This window comes from Nerophis lumbriciformis, linkage group LG28 (assembly GCF_033978685.3).
Source record: "Nerophis lumbriciformis linkage group LG28, RoL_Nlum_v2.1, whole genome shotgun sequence".
Lineage (NCBI taxonomy): Eukaryota > Metazoa > Chordata > Actinopteri > Syngnathiformes > Syngnathidae > Nerophis > Nerophis lumbriciformis.
In genome coordinates, this window is record NC_084575.2 from 31615301 (window position 1) to 31640566 (window position 25266).

At 39.3% G+C, this 25266-nt stretch overlaps 1 protein-coding gene across 1 annotated transcript in view; it reads right to left on the reverse strand.

The window, feature by feature from the left end:
• LOC133571057 (netrin-4) overlaps positions 1 to 25266 on the reverse strand; it is a 40189-nt gene that overhangs the window by 12990 nt on the left and 1933 nt on the right. Inside the window, exons 2-3 of the mRNA XM_061924060.1 lie at positions 2575 to 3008; positions 2200 to 2508 (exon numbers count right to left, since the gene is read on the reverse strand). Coding sequence (XP_061780044.1) covers positions 2200 to 2508; positions 2575 to 3008 — 743 coding nt within the window. The remainder of the gene's footprint in view (positions 1 to 2199; positions 2509 to 2574; positions 3009 to 25266) is intronic.

Sequence of the window (25266 nt, forward strand, 5' to 3'; positions counted from 1 at the left end):
ATTCCATAGATTAGGCACAGCGGGTTATAAGGCGCACTGTCGGATTTTAAGTGCGCCTTATAGTCCGAAAAATACGGCACATTCCCTGTTTTTACAGTGCATTGCTGTAAATGGAAAAAGGGTACCACTGATGATTTTACGGTAAATTTCTGGCGACTGAGCTGCCAGCTTTTTACAGTAAAATCTACTTACCGTATTTTTCGGACTATAAGTCGCAGTTTTTTTCATAGTTTGGCCGGCCGGGGGTGCGACTTATACTCAGGAGCGACATATGTGTGAAATGATGAACACATTAGCGTAAAATATCCAATAGTATTATTGATCTCATTCACGTAAGAGACTAGACGTATAAGATTTCATGGGATTTAGCGATTAGGAGTGACAGATTGTTTGGTAAACGTATAGCATGTTCTATATGTTATAGTTATTTGAATGACTCTTACCATAATATGTTACGTTAACATACCAGTTGGTTATTTATGCCTCATATAACGTACACTTATTCAGCCTGTTGTTCACTATTCTTTATTTATTTTAAATTGCCTTTATCAAATACATTTCCCCCCAAAATGTGACTTATACTCCAGTGCGACTTATATATGTTTTTTTCCTTCTTTATTATGCATTTGTGGCCGGTGCGACTTATACTCCGGAGCGACTTTTACTCCGAAAAATACGGTACTTTTTTTTACAGTGTAGCCTTGCAGACATTCCATCAATGATTGTGCAGCCACTTTGGGCATCCCTGGTCTAAAAGACTGTTGTGACAAGAAGAACTTCCCATACCTGCCAACTACTCCGGTTTTCCCGTAATTAGTACGGTTTTCATCAACCTATTCCGGGTTACGGTTGCAGTGATAAAAAATACGGCTTTTCATTAATTAAAAAAAAATTTTTTTTTTAAAGTTTTATTCACGAAATCGCGTAACAACAATGACAATCGACACTGCTTCCCGTAACTTCCTATCGAGCCATTCCGAATGCCGTGCGCGAGGCTATTTATAGCACCGCTGCCAAGCACGAGGCCATTGTTTCCAAACGAGCAAACGATCATGGAATCAGCCGGAGAAAAATCGCAAACGAGTCTTAAACCGAAAAGAAAACTGCAGTCATTCCGTGAAGAATTTTCAAAAGCCTATCCGGGAATAATTATCCGTTCCAAAAAGGGTGAAAACTACGCGAATTGCACCTTGTGCAGACAAGATTTTTCGATCGGACACGGAGGAATTAGCGATGTAAAAGACCACGGTTTTGCAATATGATCAATCTGATAGAATAAATTTGGATTTTAGCCACAAAAGGGTAATGACACCAATGTTATCTATTGGAATTGTTTAGTACTGTTATACTGTTAAAAGTGTTTATACTATTTATGCTTTCAAGTCCAAGTTGAAGAAATCTTGTTAAATGTTGACAGCATAACTACCAAAATACAGAAGTATGTCCTTAATATTTTTGCAGTGCTATTTCTGTTGAAAAGTTAAAATGATTACATTAGAGATGTGATGTGCCACTTTTCAAGTGTCTGATGGCTTAAATTAATTTTCATTAATTTTTCATATTTTGAATTCTTTTGAAAGGCTTACAAAAAAAACTACATTTGAATTGTAATTCCATGCTATTGACAGGACTATTAATTTTAATGAAGTTAGCTTACCATGTTTACAGTATGATAATTGTGATAGAAATGTGAATTTTAGGCACAGAATATTTTTTTTACAATTGAACAAGGCAGTAGATTATACAAGCTTGGACAGAAAGTTAATAATGACACCAATTTTTTTTTTTATGGAATTGTTTAGTACTGTTTTACCATTTGTTTACTGTAAAAAGTGTTTATACTGTTTATACTTTCAATTAACAAATTGAAGTCTTGTGAAAGGTTGACAGGATAACTGGCATTAACTGTCAAAATAATTTCAAACTATTGAAGTTAGCTTACAGAATAAACATGTCAATCAACCCATATGATTTTTGCTGTAATATTTTTGTTTTGAAAAGTCACTGTGACTGATAGAAAAGTGATGGTTTTAGCAACATTTTAACCTGTCTGAATGCTAATAATCATTTTGCGTCGCCTGAACCCCCCCACCAGGACTTTGTCCTGGACCTACCGGGGCCTGCGGCCCCTGGACCCTGGCTACTAGGTTTTTCTGATTTCAAAAGTTGGCAGGTATGACTTCCTTAAAAGCCACTCACCGTGTTACTGTCCTGTTGTGTGTCTTGGCTGCTGTGGAGTGGAACACAAAACTCGGCGTGTCCGTGACACAGACACGTCCCTTGAGCCAGAAGGTTATAAACGGCAAACGGTTCGAAAGCAGGTGGTTCTGTGGTTGATGAAAGAAATGTGGGCTGCGGTTCTTCTAGGGAGGGTTGCTGGGGCGAAGGACACGTCCGAGCTTTCAGCAGTTTAATACGGAGGTCGGTGAGGGTTAGGCGGGCAAGAGCCTCCGGGCTGTATGGGTCTAGAACTCTCTCTCTGCCGGGGTCCAGTATCCGTACAATCACCTTGAGAAAAGAGAGAGTGTGTTAGTTGGAAGGAGACTGCTGACATGGCGTGCTCGTACACCTTACCTCCCCGCCGCTACACGGTGCTGCGCTGCTGTAACGGGACGTACACAAAGAGCCAGGCTGATTAAAATCATCGGGCAAACCAAACTCCATGCTACAGTTGTGTGCAAACACCTTAAGGACATCCCAGGATTTCCCAAAGTCAGTCGAGCGCTCGACGGCCATGGCGGCCGGCCGCGGCGAGCGGAACAACAATACCACATGGGACAGACAGAAGTGTGTTCCCAGGTCCAGGTGGATCTCATCGTGTCCTCCTTGCGCTGCACTGGATTCCCACCAGGTATTTGGATGCGAGAAGGGGTCGTCCGTCATGTGACTTGGCGGGTGGGGGCAGGGGGTGGTGTCGTTCCCACAGCCGCCTGAGAGGATGGCGAGGGCCCTGCCTGTAGCCAGGTTCCTAATGGGCGGACTGCAGGCATGGTCTGCACACCTGGAGACTGAAACAGATGCACAGTCAGTGGCGCCCCTTATAATAAACCACACCTGGGCAAATGAAGGCCCGTTAAGCTTTTCAATCTGGCCCGCCGGACATTCCCAAATAACTGTTTTAGATCTTTAAGATGGAAAGTGTCGCTGCCATTATGATGTGCAGTGATGTTTTCTAATGACCGTAAGTCTTGAACTATACAAAGTAGAGATGTCCGATAAACAGAGGTGGGTAGTAACGCGCTACATTTACTCCGTTGCATCTACTTGAGTAACTTTTGGGATAAATTGTACTTCTAAGAGTAGTTTTAATGCAACATACTCTTACTTTTACTTGAGTATATTTATAGAGAAGAAACGCTACTTTTACTCCGCTACTTTTATCTACATTCAGCTCGCTACTCGCTACTAATTTTTATCGATCTGTTAATGCACGCTTTGTTTGTTTTGGTCTGTCAGACAGACCTTCATAGTGCCTGCGTTTTACCAAATGCAGTCACTGGTGACGTTCACTCCGTTCCACCAATCAGATGCAGTCACTGGTGACGTTGGACCAATCAAACAGAGCCAGGCGGTCACATGACCTGACTTAAACAAGTTGAAAAACTTATTCGGGTGTTACCATTTAGTGGTCAATTGTACGGAATATGTACTGTACTGTGCAATCTACTAATAAAAGTTCCAATCAATCAATCAAAACTGTGAAGGAAAAAAGACCATTTTTTATTTCAACCGTACATCCCGTCAAAAGCCTAAAGACTGACTGCACAGTTCCTGTCTTCACAATAAAAGTGCCGCTCCATTGCGCCTGCGCTTTCAAAATAAGAGTCTCCGAAAGCCAGCGCAAACAAGCTAGCAAGCTATGGAGTTTGCCGCCAATGTATTTCTTGTAAAGTGTATAAAAACGAATATGGAAGCTGAATAAATAAGATGCCAAAAACCAACCACTTTCATGTGGTATTAGACAGAAAGGAGTAACTTTTGTTCTCCTCCATTTGAAAATGTGGATGTTATCATCACTACTGTCTGATTACAATCAATGCAAGTCATCAGAATCAGGTAATACACCAACTTATATTCTTGTCTTCATGAAAGAAAGGAATCTATATGTGTTAAACATGCATGTATATTCATTAAAACACCTTTAACATGTAAACAAAAGCGGCAAAATAAATAAATATAAATTATATACTGTATATATCAATGTATATATATATATATATATATATATATATATATATATATATATATATATATATATGTATATGTGTGTGTGTGTGTGTGTATATATATATATATATATATATATATGATATGTGTGTGTATGTTACTCATCAGTTACTCAGTACTTGAGTAGTTTTTTCACAACATACTTTTTACTTTTACTCAAGTAAATATTTGGGTGACTACTCCTTACTTTTACTTGAGTAATAAATCTCTAAAGTAACAGTACTCTTACTTGAGTACAATTTCTGGCTACTCTACCCACCTCTGCCGATAAATGCGTTAAAATGTAATATCGGAAATTATCGGTATCGTTTTTTTTATTATCGGTATCGTTTTTTATTTTTTATTTTTTAATTAAATCAACATAAAAAACACAAGATACACTTACAATTAGTGCACCAACCCAAAACACCTCCCTCCCCCATTTACACTCATTCACACAAAAGGGTTGTTGCTTTCTGTTATTAATATTCTGGTTCCTACATTATATATCAATATATATCAATACAGTCTGCAAGGGATACAGTCCGTAAGCACACATGATTGTGCGTGCTGCTGGTCTAGTACTAACCTTTAACAGTTAATTTGACTAATTTTCATTAATTACTAGTTTCTATGTAACTGTTTTTATATTGTTTTACTTTCTTTTTTTATTCAAGAAAATGTTTTTAATTTATTTATCTTTTTTTATTTTATTAATTTTTTTAATGAGTACCTTATCTTCACCATACCTGGTTGTCCAAATTAGGCATAATAATGTGTTAATTCTAAGACTGTATATATCGGTTGATATCGGTATCAGTAATTAAAGAGTTGGAGAATATCGGATATCGGCAAAAAGCCATTATCGGACATCCCTAATAAAAAGTATTTCAATGCTTGGAATCTGCGCTTTTGCATGATATACGTACCAGTTACTATGGTAATCTAATTAGTTACTATGGTAATCTAATAAATTACTATGGTCATCTAAGTCACAGCAGCTCAGACGAGGCACCAAGCAGTGTGGGTGGGGAGCGTTTCCACAGAGTGTTTCCAGAGCCTGAAATGCGGGTGTCAGGGACAGACGCGGAAGGAGATTTTTACAACAAAGTTCTAAAGCTTAGTGATATATCACATATATCAGATTGTTGGTGTGTGTTTTTTTTAACCCTTCGCGTTCATTTTTCGCTGTTTGTTGCATTTTTGTTGCGTTTCGCTTGATTGTAAAATGTTGATAAAGAGGGGGTGTGACGTTCATATGTCGTCAATATTCAGTCTTTTATCGGTCATAGTTAATATTGTAAATCCCACATTCTTTATTATGTACATTCTCCAAATTTTTTTTAATTCCATTCAGATTTTTAAGGCGGTCTGTCATAACGTTTTTAGCATTCATTCAGACATTATTGTGAGGTTTTGTATTAGTGTTCCTAAAAATAGGACCCAAGCACATATACTGTACAGCAGATTTTCTCTCTCTGTGTGTGTGTGTGTGTGTGTGTGTGTGTGTGTGTGTGTGTGTGTGTGTGTTCTTGTATTTCCACCCTTCTTGAGACATCAACAAGGAAAAGTACCTTCCATATGAGGAGGTGTGAACAAGTGATGACATAAATCATGGTTCCAATACAGAAAACCATTGCATCTAATAGAGAATGTCTCATTTGCACCCCTGGTGGTGACATCTATCAAAATAAGGGTGGTCCCAAAAAGAAGGGATTTTTCAAATTGACTGTGTGTCGGTTTTAAAAATGCTCCCCCTCTGGTCAACATATGAAATAACAAGTGTGTGTAAGAAATTGAAGTGCGCCCCCTCTGGTCAACATATGAAATAACAAGTGTGTAAAATTAGAAGTGCTCCCCCTCTGGTCAACATATGTAATAATAAGTGTGTGTAAGAAATTGAAGTGCTCCCCCTCTGGTCACCATATGAAATAAGTGTGGAAAATTTGAAGTGCTCCCCCTCTGGTCCACATATGTGACAACAAGTGTGTGTAAGAAATTGAAATGCGCACCGTTGGGTGAAAATTGATTTAAAAAAAATAAATGAATATATATATAGAGACATACTGTAATGTGGGCTCTGTACCGAGGATGTCGTTGTGGCTTGTGCAGCCCTTTGAAACACTTGTGATTTAGGGCTATATAAATAAACATTGATTGATTGATAATGTAATAACAATTACAAACAAAACGTAAAAAAAATAAAAAATGAACTGAAAGCAGTCTTTTTCTCACAATGTGTCGACTTCTTTCCTATAAAATTGGGAACAGTTTCTCATATTATTTCGGTTTCTGTAATATTGCTATATTTTCTTGTAAAATTATTACTTTTTTTTATGTAAAATTATTACTTTTACTGCAAAATTGTGTCATATAAAATTCTGACTTTTATCACAATATTGCCAATTTTTTTTTTGTTGTCCTTGTAAAATAGTGACATTTTTTGAGTAAAATTATGACTTTTGTAATAATTTTGCCAAGTAAAGTTCCAATTATTATTATAATATTGCCAACATTTTTAAGTTTTCTTATAAAACGGTGACTTTGGTCGAGTAAAATTACAGCTCTTTTCATAAAATTGCCAAAGTTTTTAGTTTTTCCTGTAAAATTGCGACTCTTATTGAGTAAAATTCCAAGTTTTATCATAACATTACACACATGTTCAGTTTTTCTTGTAAAATTTTGACTTGCGTTGAGTAAAATCACGACTTAGGAAATTCAAAGTTTTTCTTGTGAAATTGTGACCTTTTTCTTGTGAAATTCCTACTCATTTTTCGCAACAAGCGTTTTTTATATTTGCATATAAATGTATGTATTATTCATGTGGTCAATACAAATCTTTATATAGCTAGAAAGGGTGGTCCTAAAGAGGTAGGCATTTTTACCGTGCGCGACCCGAGGGTCCCTGGTTCAATCCCCACCTAGTACCGACCTCGTCATGTCCGTTGTGTCCTGAGCAAGACACTTCACCCTTGCTCCTGATGGGTGCTTGTTAGCGCCTTGCATGGCAGCTCCCTCCATCAGTGTGTGAATGTGTGTGTGAATGGGTAAATGTGGAAGTAGTGTCAAAGCGCTTTGAGTACCTTGAAGGTAGAAAAGCGCTATACAAGTACAACCCATTTATCGGAGGTCTCAAGAAGGTAAAAAATACAAGAATGTGTGTGTGCGCGTGCTTGTGTGTGTGTGTGTGTGTGTCTCTGCATAGATAGATAGAGAAATATACAGAGGTGGGTAGTAACGCGCTACATTTACGGTACTCCGTTACATCTACTTGAGTAACTTTTGGGATAAATTGTACTTCTAAGAGTAGTTTTAATGCAACATACTTTTACTTTTACTTGAGTATATTTATAGAGAAGAAACACTACTTTTACTCCGCTCCATTTATCTACATTCAGCTCGCTACTCGCTACTGATTTTTATCCATCTGTTAATGCACGCTTTGTTTGTTTTGGTTTGTCAGACAGACCTTCAAAGTAGGATCTATCGCATGCCTGCGTTTCACCAATCAGATGCAGTCACTGGTGAGGTTTGACTCCCTTTCACCAATCAAACAGAGCCAGGCGGTCACGTGATTAACTGCACATAAAGTTTCAGCGGCAAACAATGACAAACTTAAGCTTGCATGAACTCAACGTCAAATTTGAGGAAGCACATGGCGGTAAGTAACGTTAGTAGATATTTTGGCTGTCACCGTAGGCTGATGTTCGCTTCCCTGCTGTGAATCACTGTCAATTGTACATCGTGTGGGGACATTTATTAACGCACTGCAGCCTCATAGACAGACAGAGACACAGTCGCACACACACACACACACACACACACACACACACACACGCATGCATACAAACACCAATCAGAAGTGCACAGTGTGTTCCCAGGTGTAGCCCACACCAATCAGTTTATGGTTTGCGTAAAGGCTAACTTGTTATTAGGGCCCGCATGGCCCATTGTATAAGGACTCCCAAAGGGAGTCCTTATGCAATGGGACATAAGGACCTATTGTATTTGTAAGGTTTTATTCTTTATTCTTTTTCTTCCGCCGCCTCTTTGAGCACTAATTTGACCCACTTAACATGCTTCAAAACTCACCAGATTTGACCCACACATCAGGACCTGCAAAAATTGTCTTTTAATAAAAAAAACGAACCGCAAAAATCAAAATTGCGCTCTAGGGAAATAAAAACTAGACTGCCTGTAACTCCCACTAGGAAGGTCGGAAAGACATGAAACAAAAACCTCTATGTAGGTCTGACTTAGACCTAGTTTTCATAATTGTATATCTTTGGGCAAAAATCAACAGGAAGTTGGCAATTCCCCCTTCAAGACAAAAAAGTACTAAAAACAGTCACTTTTGCCTCTTTGAGCTGTAATTTGACCCCCTTAACATGCTTCAAAACTCACCAAACTGAACGCACACATCAGGACTGGCAAACATTGCGATCTAAAAAAAAAAAACCTAACCCCAAATCTCAAAATTGCGCTCTACTGCAATTTTTTAATAAAACGCAAAAAAAACTGCTCCTCGGAAGAAAACAAATGACAAAACTGCCTGTAACTCCCACTGGGAAGGTCGGAGAGACATGAAACAAAAACCTCTATGTAGGTCTCACTTAGAACTGCATTTCATAAATTGACAACCCCCAGCAAAAATCAACAGGAAGTTTGCTATTCCCCCTTCAAAACAAATTTTTTGTAAAAACCGGTCACCTTTCTTCAAACATTATCTCCTCTGAGCGCGTTTGTTGTTTCAGCTTCAAACTAACACAGGAGAGAGATTGAACCCTTCTGATTAAAAGTTGGCGAAAGACTTTTGATACCTGCTCTGGTTTTGATTTTATGACCCTTCAAAGAACCGCTGCGCTGATGCTGCTGCGCTGCTGTTTTTTTAAGATGGCTGCTTAAAAGCAGGATGCACCAGCGTGCCTACACAATGCAGACAAGGTAGGTACACTATACAAAAGTATTGGGACACTTATGACTATCACTGGACAAAAGTATTGGGACACTTAAGCCGAAAACTGGACAAAAGTATTGGGACACTTGGGACTACAACTTGACAAAAGTATTGGGACACTTACGACTAAAAGTAGACAACAGTATTGGGAAACTTAGGACTACCACTGGACAAAAGTATTGGGACACTTACACTGGACAAAAGTATTGGGACACTTGGGACTAAAACTTGACAAAAGTATTGGGACACTTAGGACTAGCACCTGCCAAATACGCGGGCCCGACCAATGCTGCTTGCAGCTTTAATTTTCCTTTGTAATCTCTGCCTACTGAGCCTATGGTGTTAAGTTATTGTGGCTCAATTTGCCTTAATTTTTTTATGTTAATGTATTATTATTTAATATATATTATTGTTTTAGTTGCTTAAGAGATATTCCTGGCTCTGAATTTGCTCCTTGCTATTTTTATGTTTTAGTACATTTGTTGCCGTCATCATTAAACAAACAGGTTACTCATCAGTTACTCAGTACTTGAGTATTTTTTTCACAACATACTTTTTACTTTTACTCAAGTAAATATTTGGGTGACGACTCCTTACTTTTACTTGAGTAATAAATCTCTAAAGTAACAGTCCTCTTACTTGAGTACAATTTCTGGCTACTCTACCCACCTCTGGATATATATTTAGATATAAATATATAGATATATAGATAGATAAATTGGCCCCGACACATTTTCTTCTCTTAATTTGGCCCTCCGAGTCAAAATAATTGCCCAGGCCTGTAATAATCCCTCAAGGTCATGGATGATTCACGTGTTTCTTAGTTCTTAGTTACATCCGACCTATACTTCTCCCCCTATGGACTCTCAGGTTCCCTTTATAGCGCAGCAGCAATGCCTGTGACATTTCCAGGATGTAAAGCGATAGACAAAATGCGTCCTGTAACCGAAGAAGGACTATTATGAGAAAAGAAAATGGCTCCCTTAGCAAATGCAACCGCTTGAAAAAGAGCTGTCAAAAATTCTGTCTTTACAAAAAGAAAAATGCTCAGTTTTGATTTACACTGTCAGAGAGGTATTCTTAAACAATGTATTCATTATTGTGGTTTGCTGTAGTGTAAGCCAACACGGCATCATATTTACAGAAGACGGGTCGGATATTCATGTAGTAACAGTGTCAAACTCAAGGCCAGAGGGCCAGATCTGGCCCACCACGTCATTTTATGTGGCCTTGAATTAATGTGCTTCAGTCAAGTATTTTCATCTTTTCTTACTAAATGTATTTGTTCTTTCCATTTTTACATGAAACAATACACGTACTGCATGCAATTGCATACCCTTTAAACTTTAATTTGATCTAACAATGCAACACAATATATTATAATACATTATTCTAACAATTTTTTGTTGGTATAAAAACAAACACCTGATATCTAAATGATTCGTTATCCATCAAATTGTACACTGTAAAAATGACAATTGACTTTATGGTAAAAATAAGGTGACAGAAAAACGTTTGTACTGTTTTTAAGATAAAGTTCGGCGCCTTACCACGGCCACATCCTATAGCGTAGGAAAATTTGTTGGCAATTTATCTTTGTCTATATGTGTAATATCTGTAACTTTAATCGCAACTTATTTGGTCAAAGCTTGTAGGAGGAGTTCGTTAAAGTACGACCCCTCTTTTTGCTTACAAAATGGCCAAAAACCATCGCAGAGAAGTTCGGCGCCATACCACGCCCACATGTTATGGCGTAGGAAAAATGTGTTCGCAATTTATCATCGCCTATATGTGTAGTATCTGTAACTTTAATTGTGACTCATCTGGTCGAAGTACCTAGGAGGAGTTTGTTAAAGTACGACCCCTTTTTTTTGCTTACAAAATGGCCAAAAACCATCGCAGCAAAGTTCAGCGCCATACCACGCCCACATCTTATGGCGTAGGAAAAATGTGTTCGCAATTTATCATCGCCTATATGTGTAGTATCTGTAACTTTAATTGTGACTCATCTGGTCGAAGTACCTAGGAGGAGATTGTTAAAGTACGACCCCTTTTTTTGCTTACAAAATGGCCAAAAACCATCGCAGCAAAGTTCGGCGCCATACCACGCCCACATCTTATGACGTAGGAAAAATGTGTTCGCAATTTATCATCACCTACATGTGTAGTATCTGTAACTTTAATTGTGACTCATCTGGTCGAAGTACCTAGGAGAAGTTTGTTAAAGTACGACCCCTCTTTTTGCTTACAAAATGGCCAAAAACCATCGCAGCAAAGTTCGGCGCCATACCACAGCCACATCTTATGGCGTAGGAAAAATTTGTTGGCAATTTATCATCAGCTTTATGTGTAGTATCTGTAACTTTAACTGTGACACATTTGGTCAAAGTCCCTAGGAGGAGTTCGTTAAAGTACGACCCCTTTTTTCATCGAAAAAATTACCAAAAAACATTGATGATAAAGTTCGGCGCCATACCACGCCCACATCCTATAGCGTAGGAAAATTTGTTGGCAATTTATCTTCGTCTATATGTGTAATATCTGTAACTTTAATCGCGACTTATTTGGTCAAAGCCCCTAGGAGGAGATCGTTAAAGTACGACCCTTCTTTTGCCGAAAAAATGCCAAAAACCATCGCAGCAAAGTTCGGCGCCATACCACGCCCACATCTTATGGCGTAGGAAAAATTTGTTCTCAATTTATCATCGCTTATATGTGTGGTATCTGTAACTTTAATTGTGACTCATCTGGGCGAAGTCCCTAGGAGGAGTTTGTTATAGTACGACCCCTTTTTTTCGCTTAAAAAATGCCAAAAACCATCGTAGCAAAGTTCGGCGCCATACCACAGCCACATCTTATGGCGTAGGAAAAATTTGTTGGCAATTTATCATCAGCTTTATGTGTAGTATCTGTAACTTTAACTGTGACACATTTGGTCAAAGTCCCTAGGAGTAGTTCGTTAAAGTACGACCCCTTTTTTCATCGAAAAATTACCAAAAAACATTGATGATAAAGTTCGGCGCCTTACCACGGCCACATCCTATAGCGTAGGAAAATTTGTTGGCAATTTATCTTTGTCTATATGTGTAATATCTGTAACTTTAATCGCAACTTATTTGGTCAAAGCCCGTAGGAGGAGTTTGTTAAAGTACGACCCCTCTTTTTGCTTACAAAATGGCCAAAAACCATCGCAGCAAAGTTCGGCGCCATACCACGCCCACATCTTATGGCGTAGGAAAAATGTGTTCGCAATTTATCATCGCCTATATGTGTAGTATCTGTAACTTTAATTGTGACTCATCTGGTCGAAGTACCTAGGAGGAGTTTGTTAAAGTACGACCCCTTTTTTTGCTTACAAAATGGCCAAAAACCATCGCAGCAAAGTTCGGCGCCATACCACAGCCACATCTTATGGCGTAGGAAAAATTTGTTGGCAATTTATCATCAGCTTTATGTGTAGTATCTGTAACTTTAACTGTGACACATTTGGTCAAAGTCCCTAGGAGGAGTTCGTTAAAGTACGACCCCTTTTTTCATCGAAAAATGACCAAAAAACATTGATGATAAAGTTCGGTGCCTTACCACGGCCACATCCTATAGCGTAGGAAAATTTGTTGGCAATTTATCTTTGTCTATATGTGTAGTATCTGTAACTTTAATCGCAACTTATTTGGTCAAAGCCTGTAGGAGGAGTTCGTTAAAGTACGACCCCTCTTTTTGCTTACAAAATGGCCAAAAACCATCGCAGCAAAGTTCGGCGCCATACCACGCCCACATCTTATGGCGTAGGAAAAATGTGTTCTCAATTTATCATCGCCTATATGTGTAGTATCTGTAACTTTAATTGTGACTCATCTGGTCGAAGTACCTAGGAGGAGTTTGTTAAAGTACGACCCCTTTTTTTTGCTTACAAAATGGCCAAAAACCATCGCAGCAAAGTTCGGCGCCATACCACGCCCACATCTTATGGCGTAGGAAAAATTTGTTCTCAATTTATCATCGCTTGTATGTGTGGTATCTGTAACTTTAATTGTGACTCATCTGGGCGAAGTCCCTAGGAGGAGTTTGTTATAGTACAACCCCTTTTTTTCGCCGAAAAAATGCCAAAAACCATCGTCGCAAAGTTCGGTGCCATACCACAGCCACATCTTATGGCGTAGGAAAAATTTGATGGCAATTTATCATCAGCTTTATGTGTAGTATCTGTAACTTTAACTGTGACACATTTGGTCAAAGTCCCTAGGAGGAGTTCGTTAAAGTACGACCCCTTTTTTCATCGAAAAATGACCAAAAAACATTGATGATAAAGTTCGGCAGCATACCACGCCCACATCCTATAGCGTAGGAAAATTTGTTGGCAATTTATCTTCGTCTATATGTGTAATATCTGTAACTTTAATCGCAACTTATTTGGTCAAAGCCTGTAGGAGGAGTTCGTTAAAGTACGACCCCTCTTTTTGCTTACAAAATGGCCAAAAACCATCGCAGCAAAGTTCGGCGCCATACCACGCCCACATCTTATGGCGTAGGAAAAATTTGTTCTCAATTTATCATCGCTTATATGTGTGGTATCTGTAACTTTAATTGTGACTCATCTGGGTGAAGTCCCCAGGAGGAGTTTGTTAAAGTACGACCCCTTTTTTTTGCTTACAAAATGGCCAAAAACCATCGCAGCAAAGTTCGGCGCCATACCACGCCCACATCTTATGGCGTAGGAAAAATTTGTTCTCAATTTATCATCGCTTATATGTGTAGTATCTGTAACTTTAATTGTGACTCATCTGGGTGAAGTCCCCAGGAGGAGTTTGTTAAAGTACGACCCCTTTTTTTTGCTTACAAAATGGCCAAAAACCATCGCAGCAAAGTTCGGCGCCATACCACGCCCACATCTTATGGCGTAGGAAAAATTTGTTCTCAATTTATCATCGCTTGTATGTGTGGTATCTGTAACTTTAATTGTGACTCATCTGGGCGAAGTCCCTAGGAGGAGTTTGTTATAGTACAACCCCTTTTTTTCGCCGAAAAAATGCCAAAAACCATCGTAGCAAAGTTCGGCGCCATACCACAGCCACATCTTATGGCGTAGGAAAAATTTGTTGGCAATTTATCATCAGCTTTATGTGTAGTATCTGTAACTTTAACTGTGACACATTTGGTCAAAGTCCTTAGGAGGAGTTCGTTAAAGTACGACCCCTTTTTTCATCGAAAAATGACCAAAAAACATTGATGATCAAGTTCGGCGCCATACCACGGCCACATCCTATAGCGTAGGAAAATTTGTTGGCAATTTATCTTTGTCTATATGTGTAATATCTGTAACTTTAATCGCAACTTATTTGGTCAAAGCCTGTAGGAGGAGTTCGTTAAAGTACGACCCCTCTTTTTGCTTACAAAATGGCCAAAAACCATCGCAGCAAAGTTCGGCGCCATACCACGCCCACATCTTATGGCGTAGGAAAATTGTGTTCGCAATTTATCATCGCCTATATGTGTAGTATCTGTAACTTTAATTGTGACTCATCTGGTCGAAGTACTTAGGAGGAGTTTGTTAAAGTACGACCCCTCTTTTTGCTTACAAAATGGCCAAAAACCATCGCAGCAAAGTTCGGCGCCATACCACGCCCACATCTTATGGCGTAGGAAAAATTTGTTCTCAATTTATCATAGCTTATGTGTGTGGTATCTGTAAGTTTAATTGTGACTCATCTGGGCGAAGTCCCTAGGAGGAGTTTGTTAAAGTACGACCCCTGTTTTTGCTTACAAAAAGGCCAAAAACCATCGCAGCAAAGTTCGGCGCCATACCACGCCCACATCTTATGGCGTAGGAAAAATTTGTTCTCAATTTATCATCGCTTATATGTGTGGTATCTGTAACTTTAATTGTGACTCATCTGGGCGAAGTCCCTAGGAGGAGTTTGTTATAGTACGACCCCTTTTTTTCGCCGAAAAAATGCCAAAAACCATCGTAGCAAAGTTCGGCGCCATACCACAGCCACATCTTATGGCGTAGGAAAAATTTGTTGGCAATTTATCATCAGCTTTATGTGTAGTATCTGTAACTTTAACTGTGACACATTTGGTCAAAGTCCCTAGGAGGAGTTTGTTAAAGTACGACCCCTTTTTTCATCGAAAAATGACCAAAAAACATTGATGATAAAGTTCGGCGCCTTACCACGGCCACATCCTATAGCGTAGGAAAATTTGTTGGCAATTTATCTTTGTCTATATGTGTAGTATCTGTAACTTTAATCGCAACTTATTTGGTCAAAGCCTGTAGGAGGAGTTTGTTAAAGTACGACCCCTCTTTTTGCTTACAAAATGGCCAAAAACCATCGCAGCAAAGTTCGGCGCCATACCACGCCCACATCTTATGGCGTAGGAAAAATTTGTTCGCAATTTATCATCGCCTATATGTGTAGTATCTGTAACTTTAATTGTGACTCATCTGGTCGAAGTACCTAGGAGGAGTTTGTTAAAGTACGACCCCTTTTTTTTGCTTACAAAATGGCCAAAAACCATCGCAGCAAAGTTCGGCGCCATACCACGCCCACATCTTATGGCGTAGGAAAAATTTGTTCTCAATTTATCATTGCTTATATGTGTGGTATCTGTAACTTTAATTGTGACTCATCTGGGCGAAGTCCCTAGGAGGAGTTTGTTATAGAACGACCCCTTTTTTTCGCCGAAAAAATGCCAAAAACCATCGTAGCAAAGTTCGGCGCCATACCACAGCCACATCTTATGGCGTAGGAAAAATTTGTTGGCAATTTATCATCAACTTTATGTGTAGTATCTGTAACTTTAACTGTGACACATTTGGTCAAAGTCCCTAGGAGGAGTTCGTTAAAGTACGACCCCTTTTTTCATCGAAAAATGACCAAAAAACATTGATGATAAAGTTCGGCGCCATACCACGCCCACATCCTATAGCGTAGGAAAATTTGTTGGCAATTTATCTTCGTCTATATGTGTAATATCTGTAACTTTAATCGCGACTTATTTGGTCAAAGCCCCTAGGAGGAGTTTGTTAAAAGTACGACCCTTCTTTTGCCGAAAAAATGCCAAAAACCATCTCAGCAAAGTTCGGCGCCATACCACGCCCACATCTTATGGCGTAGGAAAAATGTGTTCGCAATTTATCAACACCTACATGTGTAGTATCTGTAACTTTAATTGTGACTCATCTGGTCGAAGTACCTAGGAGGAGTTTGTTAAAGTACGACCCCTCTTTTTGCTTACAAAATGGCCAAAAACCATCGCAGCAAAGTTCGGCGCCATACCACGCCCACATCTTATGGCGTAGGAAAAATTTGTTCTCAATTTATCATCGCTTATATGTGTGGTATCTGTAACTTTAATTGTGACTCATCTGGGCGAAGTCCCTAGGAGGAGTTTGTTATAGTACGACCCCTTTTTTTCGCCGAAAAAATGCCAAAAACCATCGTAGCAAAGTTCGGCGCCATACCACAGCCACATCTTATGGCGTAGGAAAAAATTGTTGGCAATTTCTCATCAGCTTTATGTGTAGTATCTGTAACTTTAACTGTGACACATTTGGTCAAAGTCCCTAGGAAGAGTTCGTTAAAGTAAGACCCCTTTTTTCATCGAAAAATGACCAAAAAACATTGATGATAAAGTTCGGCGCCATACCACGCCCACATCCTATAGCGTAGGAAAATTTGTTGGCAATTTATCTTCGTCTATATGTGTAATATCTGTAACTTTAATCGCGACATATTTGGTCAAAGCCCCTAGGAGGAGTTCGTTAAAGTACGACCCTTCTTTTGCCGAAAAAATGCCAAAAACCATCTCAGCAAAGTTCGGCGCCATACCACGGCCACATCTTATGGCGTAGGAAAAATGTGTTTGCAATTTATCATCGCCTATATGTGTAGTATCTGTAACTTTAATTGTGACTCATCTGGTCGAAGTCCTTAAGAGGAGTTCGTTAAAGTACGACCCCTTTTTTCATCGAAAAATGACCAAAAAACATTGATGATAAAGTTCGGCGCCATACCACGCCCACATCCTATAGCGTAGGAAAATTTGTTGGCAATTTATCTTCGTCTATATGTGTAATATCTGTAACTTTAATCGCGACATATTTGGTCAAAGCCCCTAGGAGGAGTTCGTTAAAGTACGACCCTTCTTTTGCCGAAAAAATGCCAAAAACCATCTCAGCAAAGTTCGGCGCCATACCACGGCCACATCTTATGGCGTAGGAAAAATGTGTTCGCAATTTATCATCGCCTATATGTGTAGTATCTGTAACTTTAATTGTGACTCATCTGGTCGAAGTACCTAGGAGGGGTTTGTTAAAGTACGACCCCTTTTTTTGCTTACAAAATGGCCAAAAACCATCGCAGCAAAGTTCGGCGCCATACCACGCCCACATCTTATGGCGTAGGAAAAATTTGTTGGCAATTTATCATCAGCTTTATGTGTAGTATCTGTAACTTTAACTGTGACACATTTGGTCAAAGTCCCTAGGAGGAGTTCGTTAAAGTACGACCCCTTTTTTCATCGAAAAATGACCAAAAAACATTGATGATAAAGTTCGGCGCCATACCACGCCCACATCCTATAGCGTAGGAAAATTTGTTGGCAATTTATCTTCGTCTATATGTGTAATATCTGTAACTTTAATCGCGACTTATTTGGTCAAAGCCCCTAGGAGGAGTTCGTTAAAGTACGACCCTTCTTTTGCCGAAAAAATGCCAAAAACCATCTCAGCAAAGTTCGGCGCCATACCACGGCCACATCTTATGGCGTAGGAAAAATGTGTTCGCAATTTATCAACACCTACATGTGTAGTATCTGTAACTTTAATTGTGACTCATCTGGTCGAAGTACCTAGGAGGAGTTTGTTAAAGTACGACCCCTCTTTTTGCTTACAAAATGGCCAAAAACCATCGCAGCAAAGTTCGGCGCCATACCACGCCCACATCTTATGGCATAGGAAAAATGTGTTCGCAATGTATCATCGCCTATATGTGTAGTATCTGTAACTTTAATTGTGACTCATCTGGTCGAAGTACCTAGGAGGAGTTTGTTAAAGTACGACCCCTTTTTTTGCCTACGAAATGGCCAAAAACCATCGCAGCAAAGTTCGGCGCCATACCACGCCCACATCTTATGGCGTAGGAAAAATGTGTTCGCAATTTATCATCGCCTATATGTGTAGTATCTGTAACTTTAATTGTGACTCATCTGGGCGAAGTCCCTAGGAGGAGTTTGTTATAGAACGACCCCTTTTTTTCGCCGAAAAAATGCCAAAAACCATCGTAGCAAAGTTCGGCGCCATACCACAGCCACATCTTATGGCGTAGGAAAAATTTGTTGGCAATTTATCATCAGCTTTATGTGTAGTATCTGTAACTTTAACTGTGACACATTTGGTCAAAGTCCCTAGGAGGAGTTCGTTAAAGTACGACCCCTTTTTTCATCGAAAAATGACCATAAAACATTGATGATAAAGTTCGGCGCCATACCACGGCCACATCCTGTAGCGTAGGAAAATTTGTTGGCAATCTATCTTCGTCTATATGTGTAATATCTGTAACTTTAATCGCGACGTATTTGGTCAAAGCCCCTAGGAGGAGTTCGTTAAAGTACGACCCTTCTTTTGCCGAAAAAATGCCAAAAACCATCTCAGCAAAGTTCGGCGCCATACCACGCCCACATCTTATGGCGTAGGAAAAATGTGTTCGCAATTTATCATCGCCTATATGTGTAGTATCTGTAACTTTAATTGTGACTCATCTGGTCGAAGTACCTAGGAGGAGTTTGTTAAAGTACGACCCCTTTTTTTGCTTACAAAATGGCCAAAAACCATCGCAGCAAAGTTCGGCGCCATACCACGCCCACATCTTATGGCATAGGAAAAATTTGTTCTCAATTTATCATCGCTTATATGTGTGGTATCTGTAACTTTAATTGTGACTCATCTGGGCGAAGTCCCTAGGAGGAGTTTGTTATAGTACGACCTTTTTTTCGCCGAAAAAATGCCAAAAACCATCGTAGCAAAGTTCGGCGCCATACCACAGCCACATCTTATGGCGTAGGAAAAATTTGTTGGCAATTTATCATCAACTTTATGTGTAGTATCTGTAACTTTAACTGTGACACATTTGGTCAAAGTCCCTAAGAGGAGTTCGTTAAAGTACGACCCCTTTTTTCATCGAAAAATGACCAAAAAACATTGATGATAAAGTTCGGCGCCATACCACGCCCACATCGTATAGCGTAGGAAAAATTTGTTCTCAATTTATCATCGCTTATATGTGTGGTATCTGTAACTTTAATTGTGACTCATCTGGGCGAAGTCCCTAGGAGGAGTTTGTTATAGTACGACCCCTTTTTTTTGCCGAAAAAATGCCAAAAACCATCGTAACAAAGTTCGGCGCCATACCACAGCCACATCTTATGGTGTAGGAATTTTTTTTTGGCAATTTATCATCAGCTTTATGTGTAGTATCTGTAACTTTAACTGTGACACATTTGGTCAAAGTCCCTAGGAGGAGTTCGTTAAAGTACGACCCCTTTTTTCATCGAAAAATGACCAAAAAACATTGATGATAAAGTTCGGCGCCATACCACGCCCACATCCTATAGCGTAGGAAAATTTGTTGGCAATTTATCTTCGTCTATATGTGTAATATCTGTAACTTTAATCGCGACTTATTTGGTCAAAGCCCCTAGGAGGAGTTCGTTAAAGTACGACCCTTCTTTTGCCGAAAAAATGCCAAAAACCATCTCAGCAAAGTTCGGCGCCATACCACGCCCACATCTTATGGCGTAGGAAAAATGTGTTCGCAATTTATCATCGCCTATATGTTTAGTATCTGTAACTTTAATTGTGACTCATCTGGTCGAAGTACCTAGGAGGAGTTTGTTAAAGTACGACCCCTTTTTTTGCTTACAAAATGGCCAAAAACCATCGCAGCAAAGTTCGGCGCCATACCACGCCCACATCTTATGGCGTAGGAAAAATTTGTTGGCAATTTATCATCAGCTTTATGTGTAGTATCTGTAACTTTAACTGTGACACATTTGGTCAAAGTCCCTAGGAGGAGTTCGTTAAAGTACGACCCCTTTTTTCATCGAAAAATGACCAAAAAACATTGATGATAAAGTTCGGCGCCATACCACGCCCACATCGTATAGCGTAGGAAAAATGTGTTCTCAATTTATCATCGCTTATATGTTTGGTATCTGTAACTTTAATTGTGACTCATCTGGGCGAAGTCCCTAGGAGGAGTTTGTTATAGTACGACCCCTTTTTTTTGCCGAAAAAATGCCAAAAACCATCGTAACAAAGTTCGGCGCCATACCACGGCCACATCTTATGGCGTAGGAAAAATTAGTTGGCAATTTATCTTCGTCTATATGTGTAGTATCTGTAACTTTAATCGCGACTCATTTGGTCAAAGCCCCTAGGAAGAGTTCGTTAAAGTACGACCCTTCTTTTGCCGAAAAAATGCCAAAAAACATCTCAGCAAAGTTCAGCGCCATACCACGGCCACATCTTATGGCGTAGGAAAAATGTATACACAATTTATCATCGCCTATATGTTTAATATCTGTAACTTTAATTGTGACTCATCTGGTCAAAGTCCCGAGGAGGAGTTTGTTAAAGTACGACCCCTTTTTTTGCTTACAAAATGGCCAAAAACCATCGCAGCAAAGTTCGGCGCCATACCACGCCCACATCTTATGGCGTAGGAAAAATTTGTTGGCAACTTATCATCAGCTTTATGTGTAGTATCTGTAACTTTAACTGTGACACATTTGGTCAAAGTCCCTAGGAGGAGTTCGTTAAAGTACGACCCCTTTTTTCATCGAAAAATGACCAAAAAACATTGATGATAAAGTTCGGCGCCATACCACGCCCACATCCTATAGCGTAGGAAAATTTGTTGGCAATTTATCTTCGTCTGTATGTGTAATATCTGTAACTTTAATCGCAACTTATTTGGTCAAAGCCTGTAGGAGGAGTTCGTTAAAGTACGACCCCTCTTTTTGCTTACAAAATGGCCAAAAACCATCGCAGCAAAGTTCGGCGCCATACCACGCCCACATCTTATGGCGTAGGAAAAATGTGTTCGCAATTTATCATCGCCTTTATGTGTAGTATCTGTAACTTTAATTGTGACTCATCTGGTCGAAGTACCTAGGAGGAGTTTGTTATAGTACGACCCCTTTTTTTCGCCGAAAAAATGCCAAAAACCATCGTAGCAAAGTTCGGCGCCATACCACAGCCACATCTTATGGCGTAGGAAAAATTTGTTGGCAATTTATCATCAGCTTTATGTGTAGTATCTGTAACTTTAACTGTGACACATTTGGTCAAAGTCCCTAGGAGGAGTTCGTTAAAGTACGACCTCTTTTTTCATCGAAAAAATGACCAAAAAACATTGATGATAAAGTTCGGCGCCATACCACGCCCACATCCTATAGCGTAGGAAAATTTGTTGGCAATTTATCTTCGTCTATATGTGTAATATCTGTAACTTTAATCGCGACTTATTTAGTCAAAGCCCCTAGGAGGAGTTTGTTAAAGTACGACCCTTCTTTTGCCGAAAAAATGCCAAAAACCATCGCAGCAAAGTTCGGCGCCATACCACGCCCACATCTTATGGCGTAGGAAAAATGTGTTCTCAATTTATCATCGCTTATATGTGTGGTATCTGTAACTTTAATTGGGACTCATCTGGTCGAAGTACCTAGGAGGAGTTTGTTAAAGTACGACCCCTTTTTGTGCTTACAAAATGGCCAAAAACCATCGCAGCAAAGTTCGGCGCCATACCACGCCCACATCTTATGGCGTAGGAAAAATGTGTTCTCAATTTATCATCGCTTATATGTGTGGTATCTGTAACTTTAATTGTGACTCATCTGGTCGAAGTACCTAGGAGGAGTTTGTTAAAGTACGACCCCTTTTTGTGCTTACAAAATGGCCAAAAACCATCGCAGCAAAGTTCGGCGCCATACCACGCCCACATCTTATGGCGTAGGAAAAATTTGTTGGCAATTTATCATCAACTTTATGTGTAGTATCTGTAACTTTAATTGTGACACATTTGGTCAAAGTCCCTAGGAGGAGTTCGTTAAAGTACGACCCCTTTTTTCATCGAAAAATGACCAAAAAACATTGATGATAAAGTTCGGCGCCATACCACGCCCACATCCTATAGCGTAGGAAAATTTGTTGGCAATTTATCTTCGTCTATATGTGTAATATCTGTAACTTTAATCGCAACTTATTTGGTCAAAGCCTGTAGGAGGAGTTCGTTAAAGTACGACCCCTCTTTTTGCTTACAAAATGGCCAAAAACCATCGCAGCAAAGTTCGGCGCCATACCACGCCCACATCTTATGGCGTAGGAAAAATTTGTTCTCAATTTATCATCGCTTATATGTGTGGTATCTGTAACTTTAATTGTGACTCATCTGGGTGAAGTCCCCAGGAGGAGTTTGTTAAAGTACGACCCCTTTTTTTTGCTTACAAAATGGCCAAAAACCATCGCAGCAAAGTTCGGCGCCATACCACGCCCACATCTTATGGTGTAGGAAAAATGTGTTCTCAATTTATCATTGCTTATATGTGTGGTATCTGTAACTTTAATTGTGACTCATCTGGGCGAAGTCCATAGGAGGAGTTTGTTAAAGTACGACCCCTCTTTTTGCTTACAAAATGGCCAAAAACCATCGCAGCAAAGTTCGGCGCCATACCACAGCCACATCTTATGGCGTAGGAAAAATTTGTTGGCAATTTATCATCAGCTTTATGTGTAGTATCTGTAACTTTAACTGTGACACATTTGGTCAAAGTCCCTAGGAGGAGTTCGTTAAAGTACGACCCCTTTTTTCATCGAAAAATGACCAAAAAACATTGATGATAAAGTTCGGCGCCATACCACGCCCACATCCTATAGCGTAGGAAAATTTGTTGGCAATTTATCTTCGTCTATATGTGTAATATCTGTAACTTTAATCGCGACTTATTTAGTCAAAGCCCCTAGGAGGAGTTTGTTAAAGTACGACCCTTCTTTTGCCGAAAAAATGCCAAAAACCATCGCAGCAAAGTTCGGCGCCATACCACGCCCACATCTTATGGCGTAGGAAAAATGTGTTCTCAATTTATCATCGCTTATATGTGTGGTATCTGTAACTTTAATTGTGACTCATCTGGTCGAAGTACCTAGGAGGAGTTTGTTAAAGTACGACCCCTTTTTGTGCTTACAAAATGGCCAAAAACCATCGCAGCAAAGTTCGGCGCCATACCACGCCCACATCTTATGGCGTAGGAAAAATTTGTTCTCAATTTATCATCGCTTATATGCAGTGTTGGGTTAGTTACTGAAAAGCAGTAACTAGTTACAGTTACTAGTTACTTCATTTCAAAAGTAACTCAGTTACTAACGCAGTTACTTACACCAAAAAGTAATGCGTTACTGTGAAAAGTAACTAGTTACTTCTTTTTTCTTTCTTTTTTTAAAGCTCCAATTAATGCCCTTTTAGCCTTCATTTCAGTACTGTTATTGTAGTGGAGAATAATACAATCTGTTGATCAACTTGACATGCATTTGCATCACTCAACTCTGCTAAGCCATGTGGTCTACATACAACACACAAAGACAAAGATATGTTACAAAGACCAATTTGTTTCTGGCCAGAACAAATTGACAAAACTATTTTAAATAGCTGCAACATAACATACATAAGTAACAAACAGCATAATAACAGCATAGATGTAAACCAAGAAAGGCACACACTACATACACAAAGTCTAACCAGGCATTTTCTTCCTCAAGTAATTCTGATACAAAATCATGTCTGAAACCCAGAACACTCTACACATTTCCCCAGTTTTAGTTTAGAGATAATGAAAGATTGGCCTGGCCCACTAGGATCCCTCTTTATGTTTGTGAACTTTATAGTCTATACATTTAGAGTGATGTGATAATCAAACACTCTAGAAGTCTAGAATGAAAGAGTATATAAGAGAATTGACAGCAACGTTCCCTCTCAGGAGCGTGCATGTGCAATTGCGCACTGTTCAAGCGTCCTCTGCGCACGGCAAATCTATGCCATGCACAAAATCAAATAAAAAAATAAGCGCATAACAATTTTCGACACGACACGGACACGACAGAGAAAACCGTTTTCGTCATCATTGTTCAAATATTGTAACGTCTGTCGAGACGCTTTGAGGACATGAATTCCATCCATCACTTTACTGAGCAAAACTCTTTACTGTCGGCCATAAACACATCACCAAAACATTAGTAAAAAAAATGATATCTAGCAAAAGTGGTCATTTTCTGCAGTACAAACCAGACCAAAAGCAACTTTGTTATATCAACAGCAGCCGCTCGCTCTCTCACGTGCGCCAACACTTGCACATATGGCACTTAGCCAGTGATGCGTTTACAGCCACACAAAAAGTCGGACAACTCCAACACCACACATAAAGTGTATTTCCAGGTCGTTACTCTATGATTTACCAATCAAATGTGTGCTTATTCTAGTGTCATTTATTAGGAATCTTAATTTATAAATATTAATCATTAAATGCTGTTAGTATATTAAATAAATACTAATAAAAATATATTTTTTACAAACAGGAAGTTGCAGGAATGTACACATGATCCCCTGCTTACATCTCATTGTGCAACATGTGAATGTTTTAATGGGAACTAAATGCAATGTCTGAAAGGGGTAGAAATTATTTCCAAAGCAGGACCTCCACCCAGACAAACAATACAAGTACACAGTTCATGAAAAACAACATTTTTTGTTATTGTCATTATAAGTGGGCCTAAGTTTTGAAGCATGCTAAGGGGGTCAAATTACAGCGCAAAGTTGCGGAAGAATAATAATAATAAAACCTTACAAATTCAATAGGTCCTTATGTCCCATTGTATAAGGACTCCCTTTGGGAGTCCTTATACAATGGGCCATGCGGGCCCTAATAAATAAAGAATAGTGAACAACAGGCTGAATAAGTGTACGTTATATGAGGCATAAATAACCAACTGGTATGTTAACGTAACATATTATGGTAAGAGTCATTCAAATAACTATAACATATAGAACATG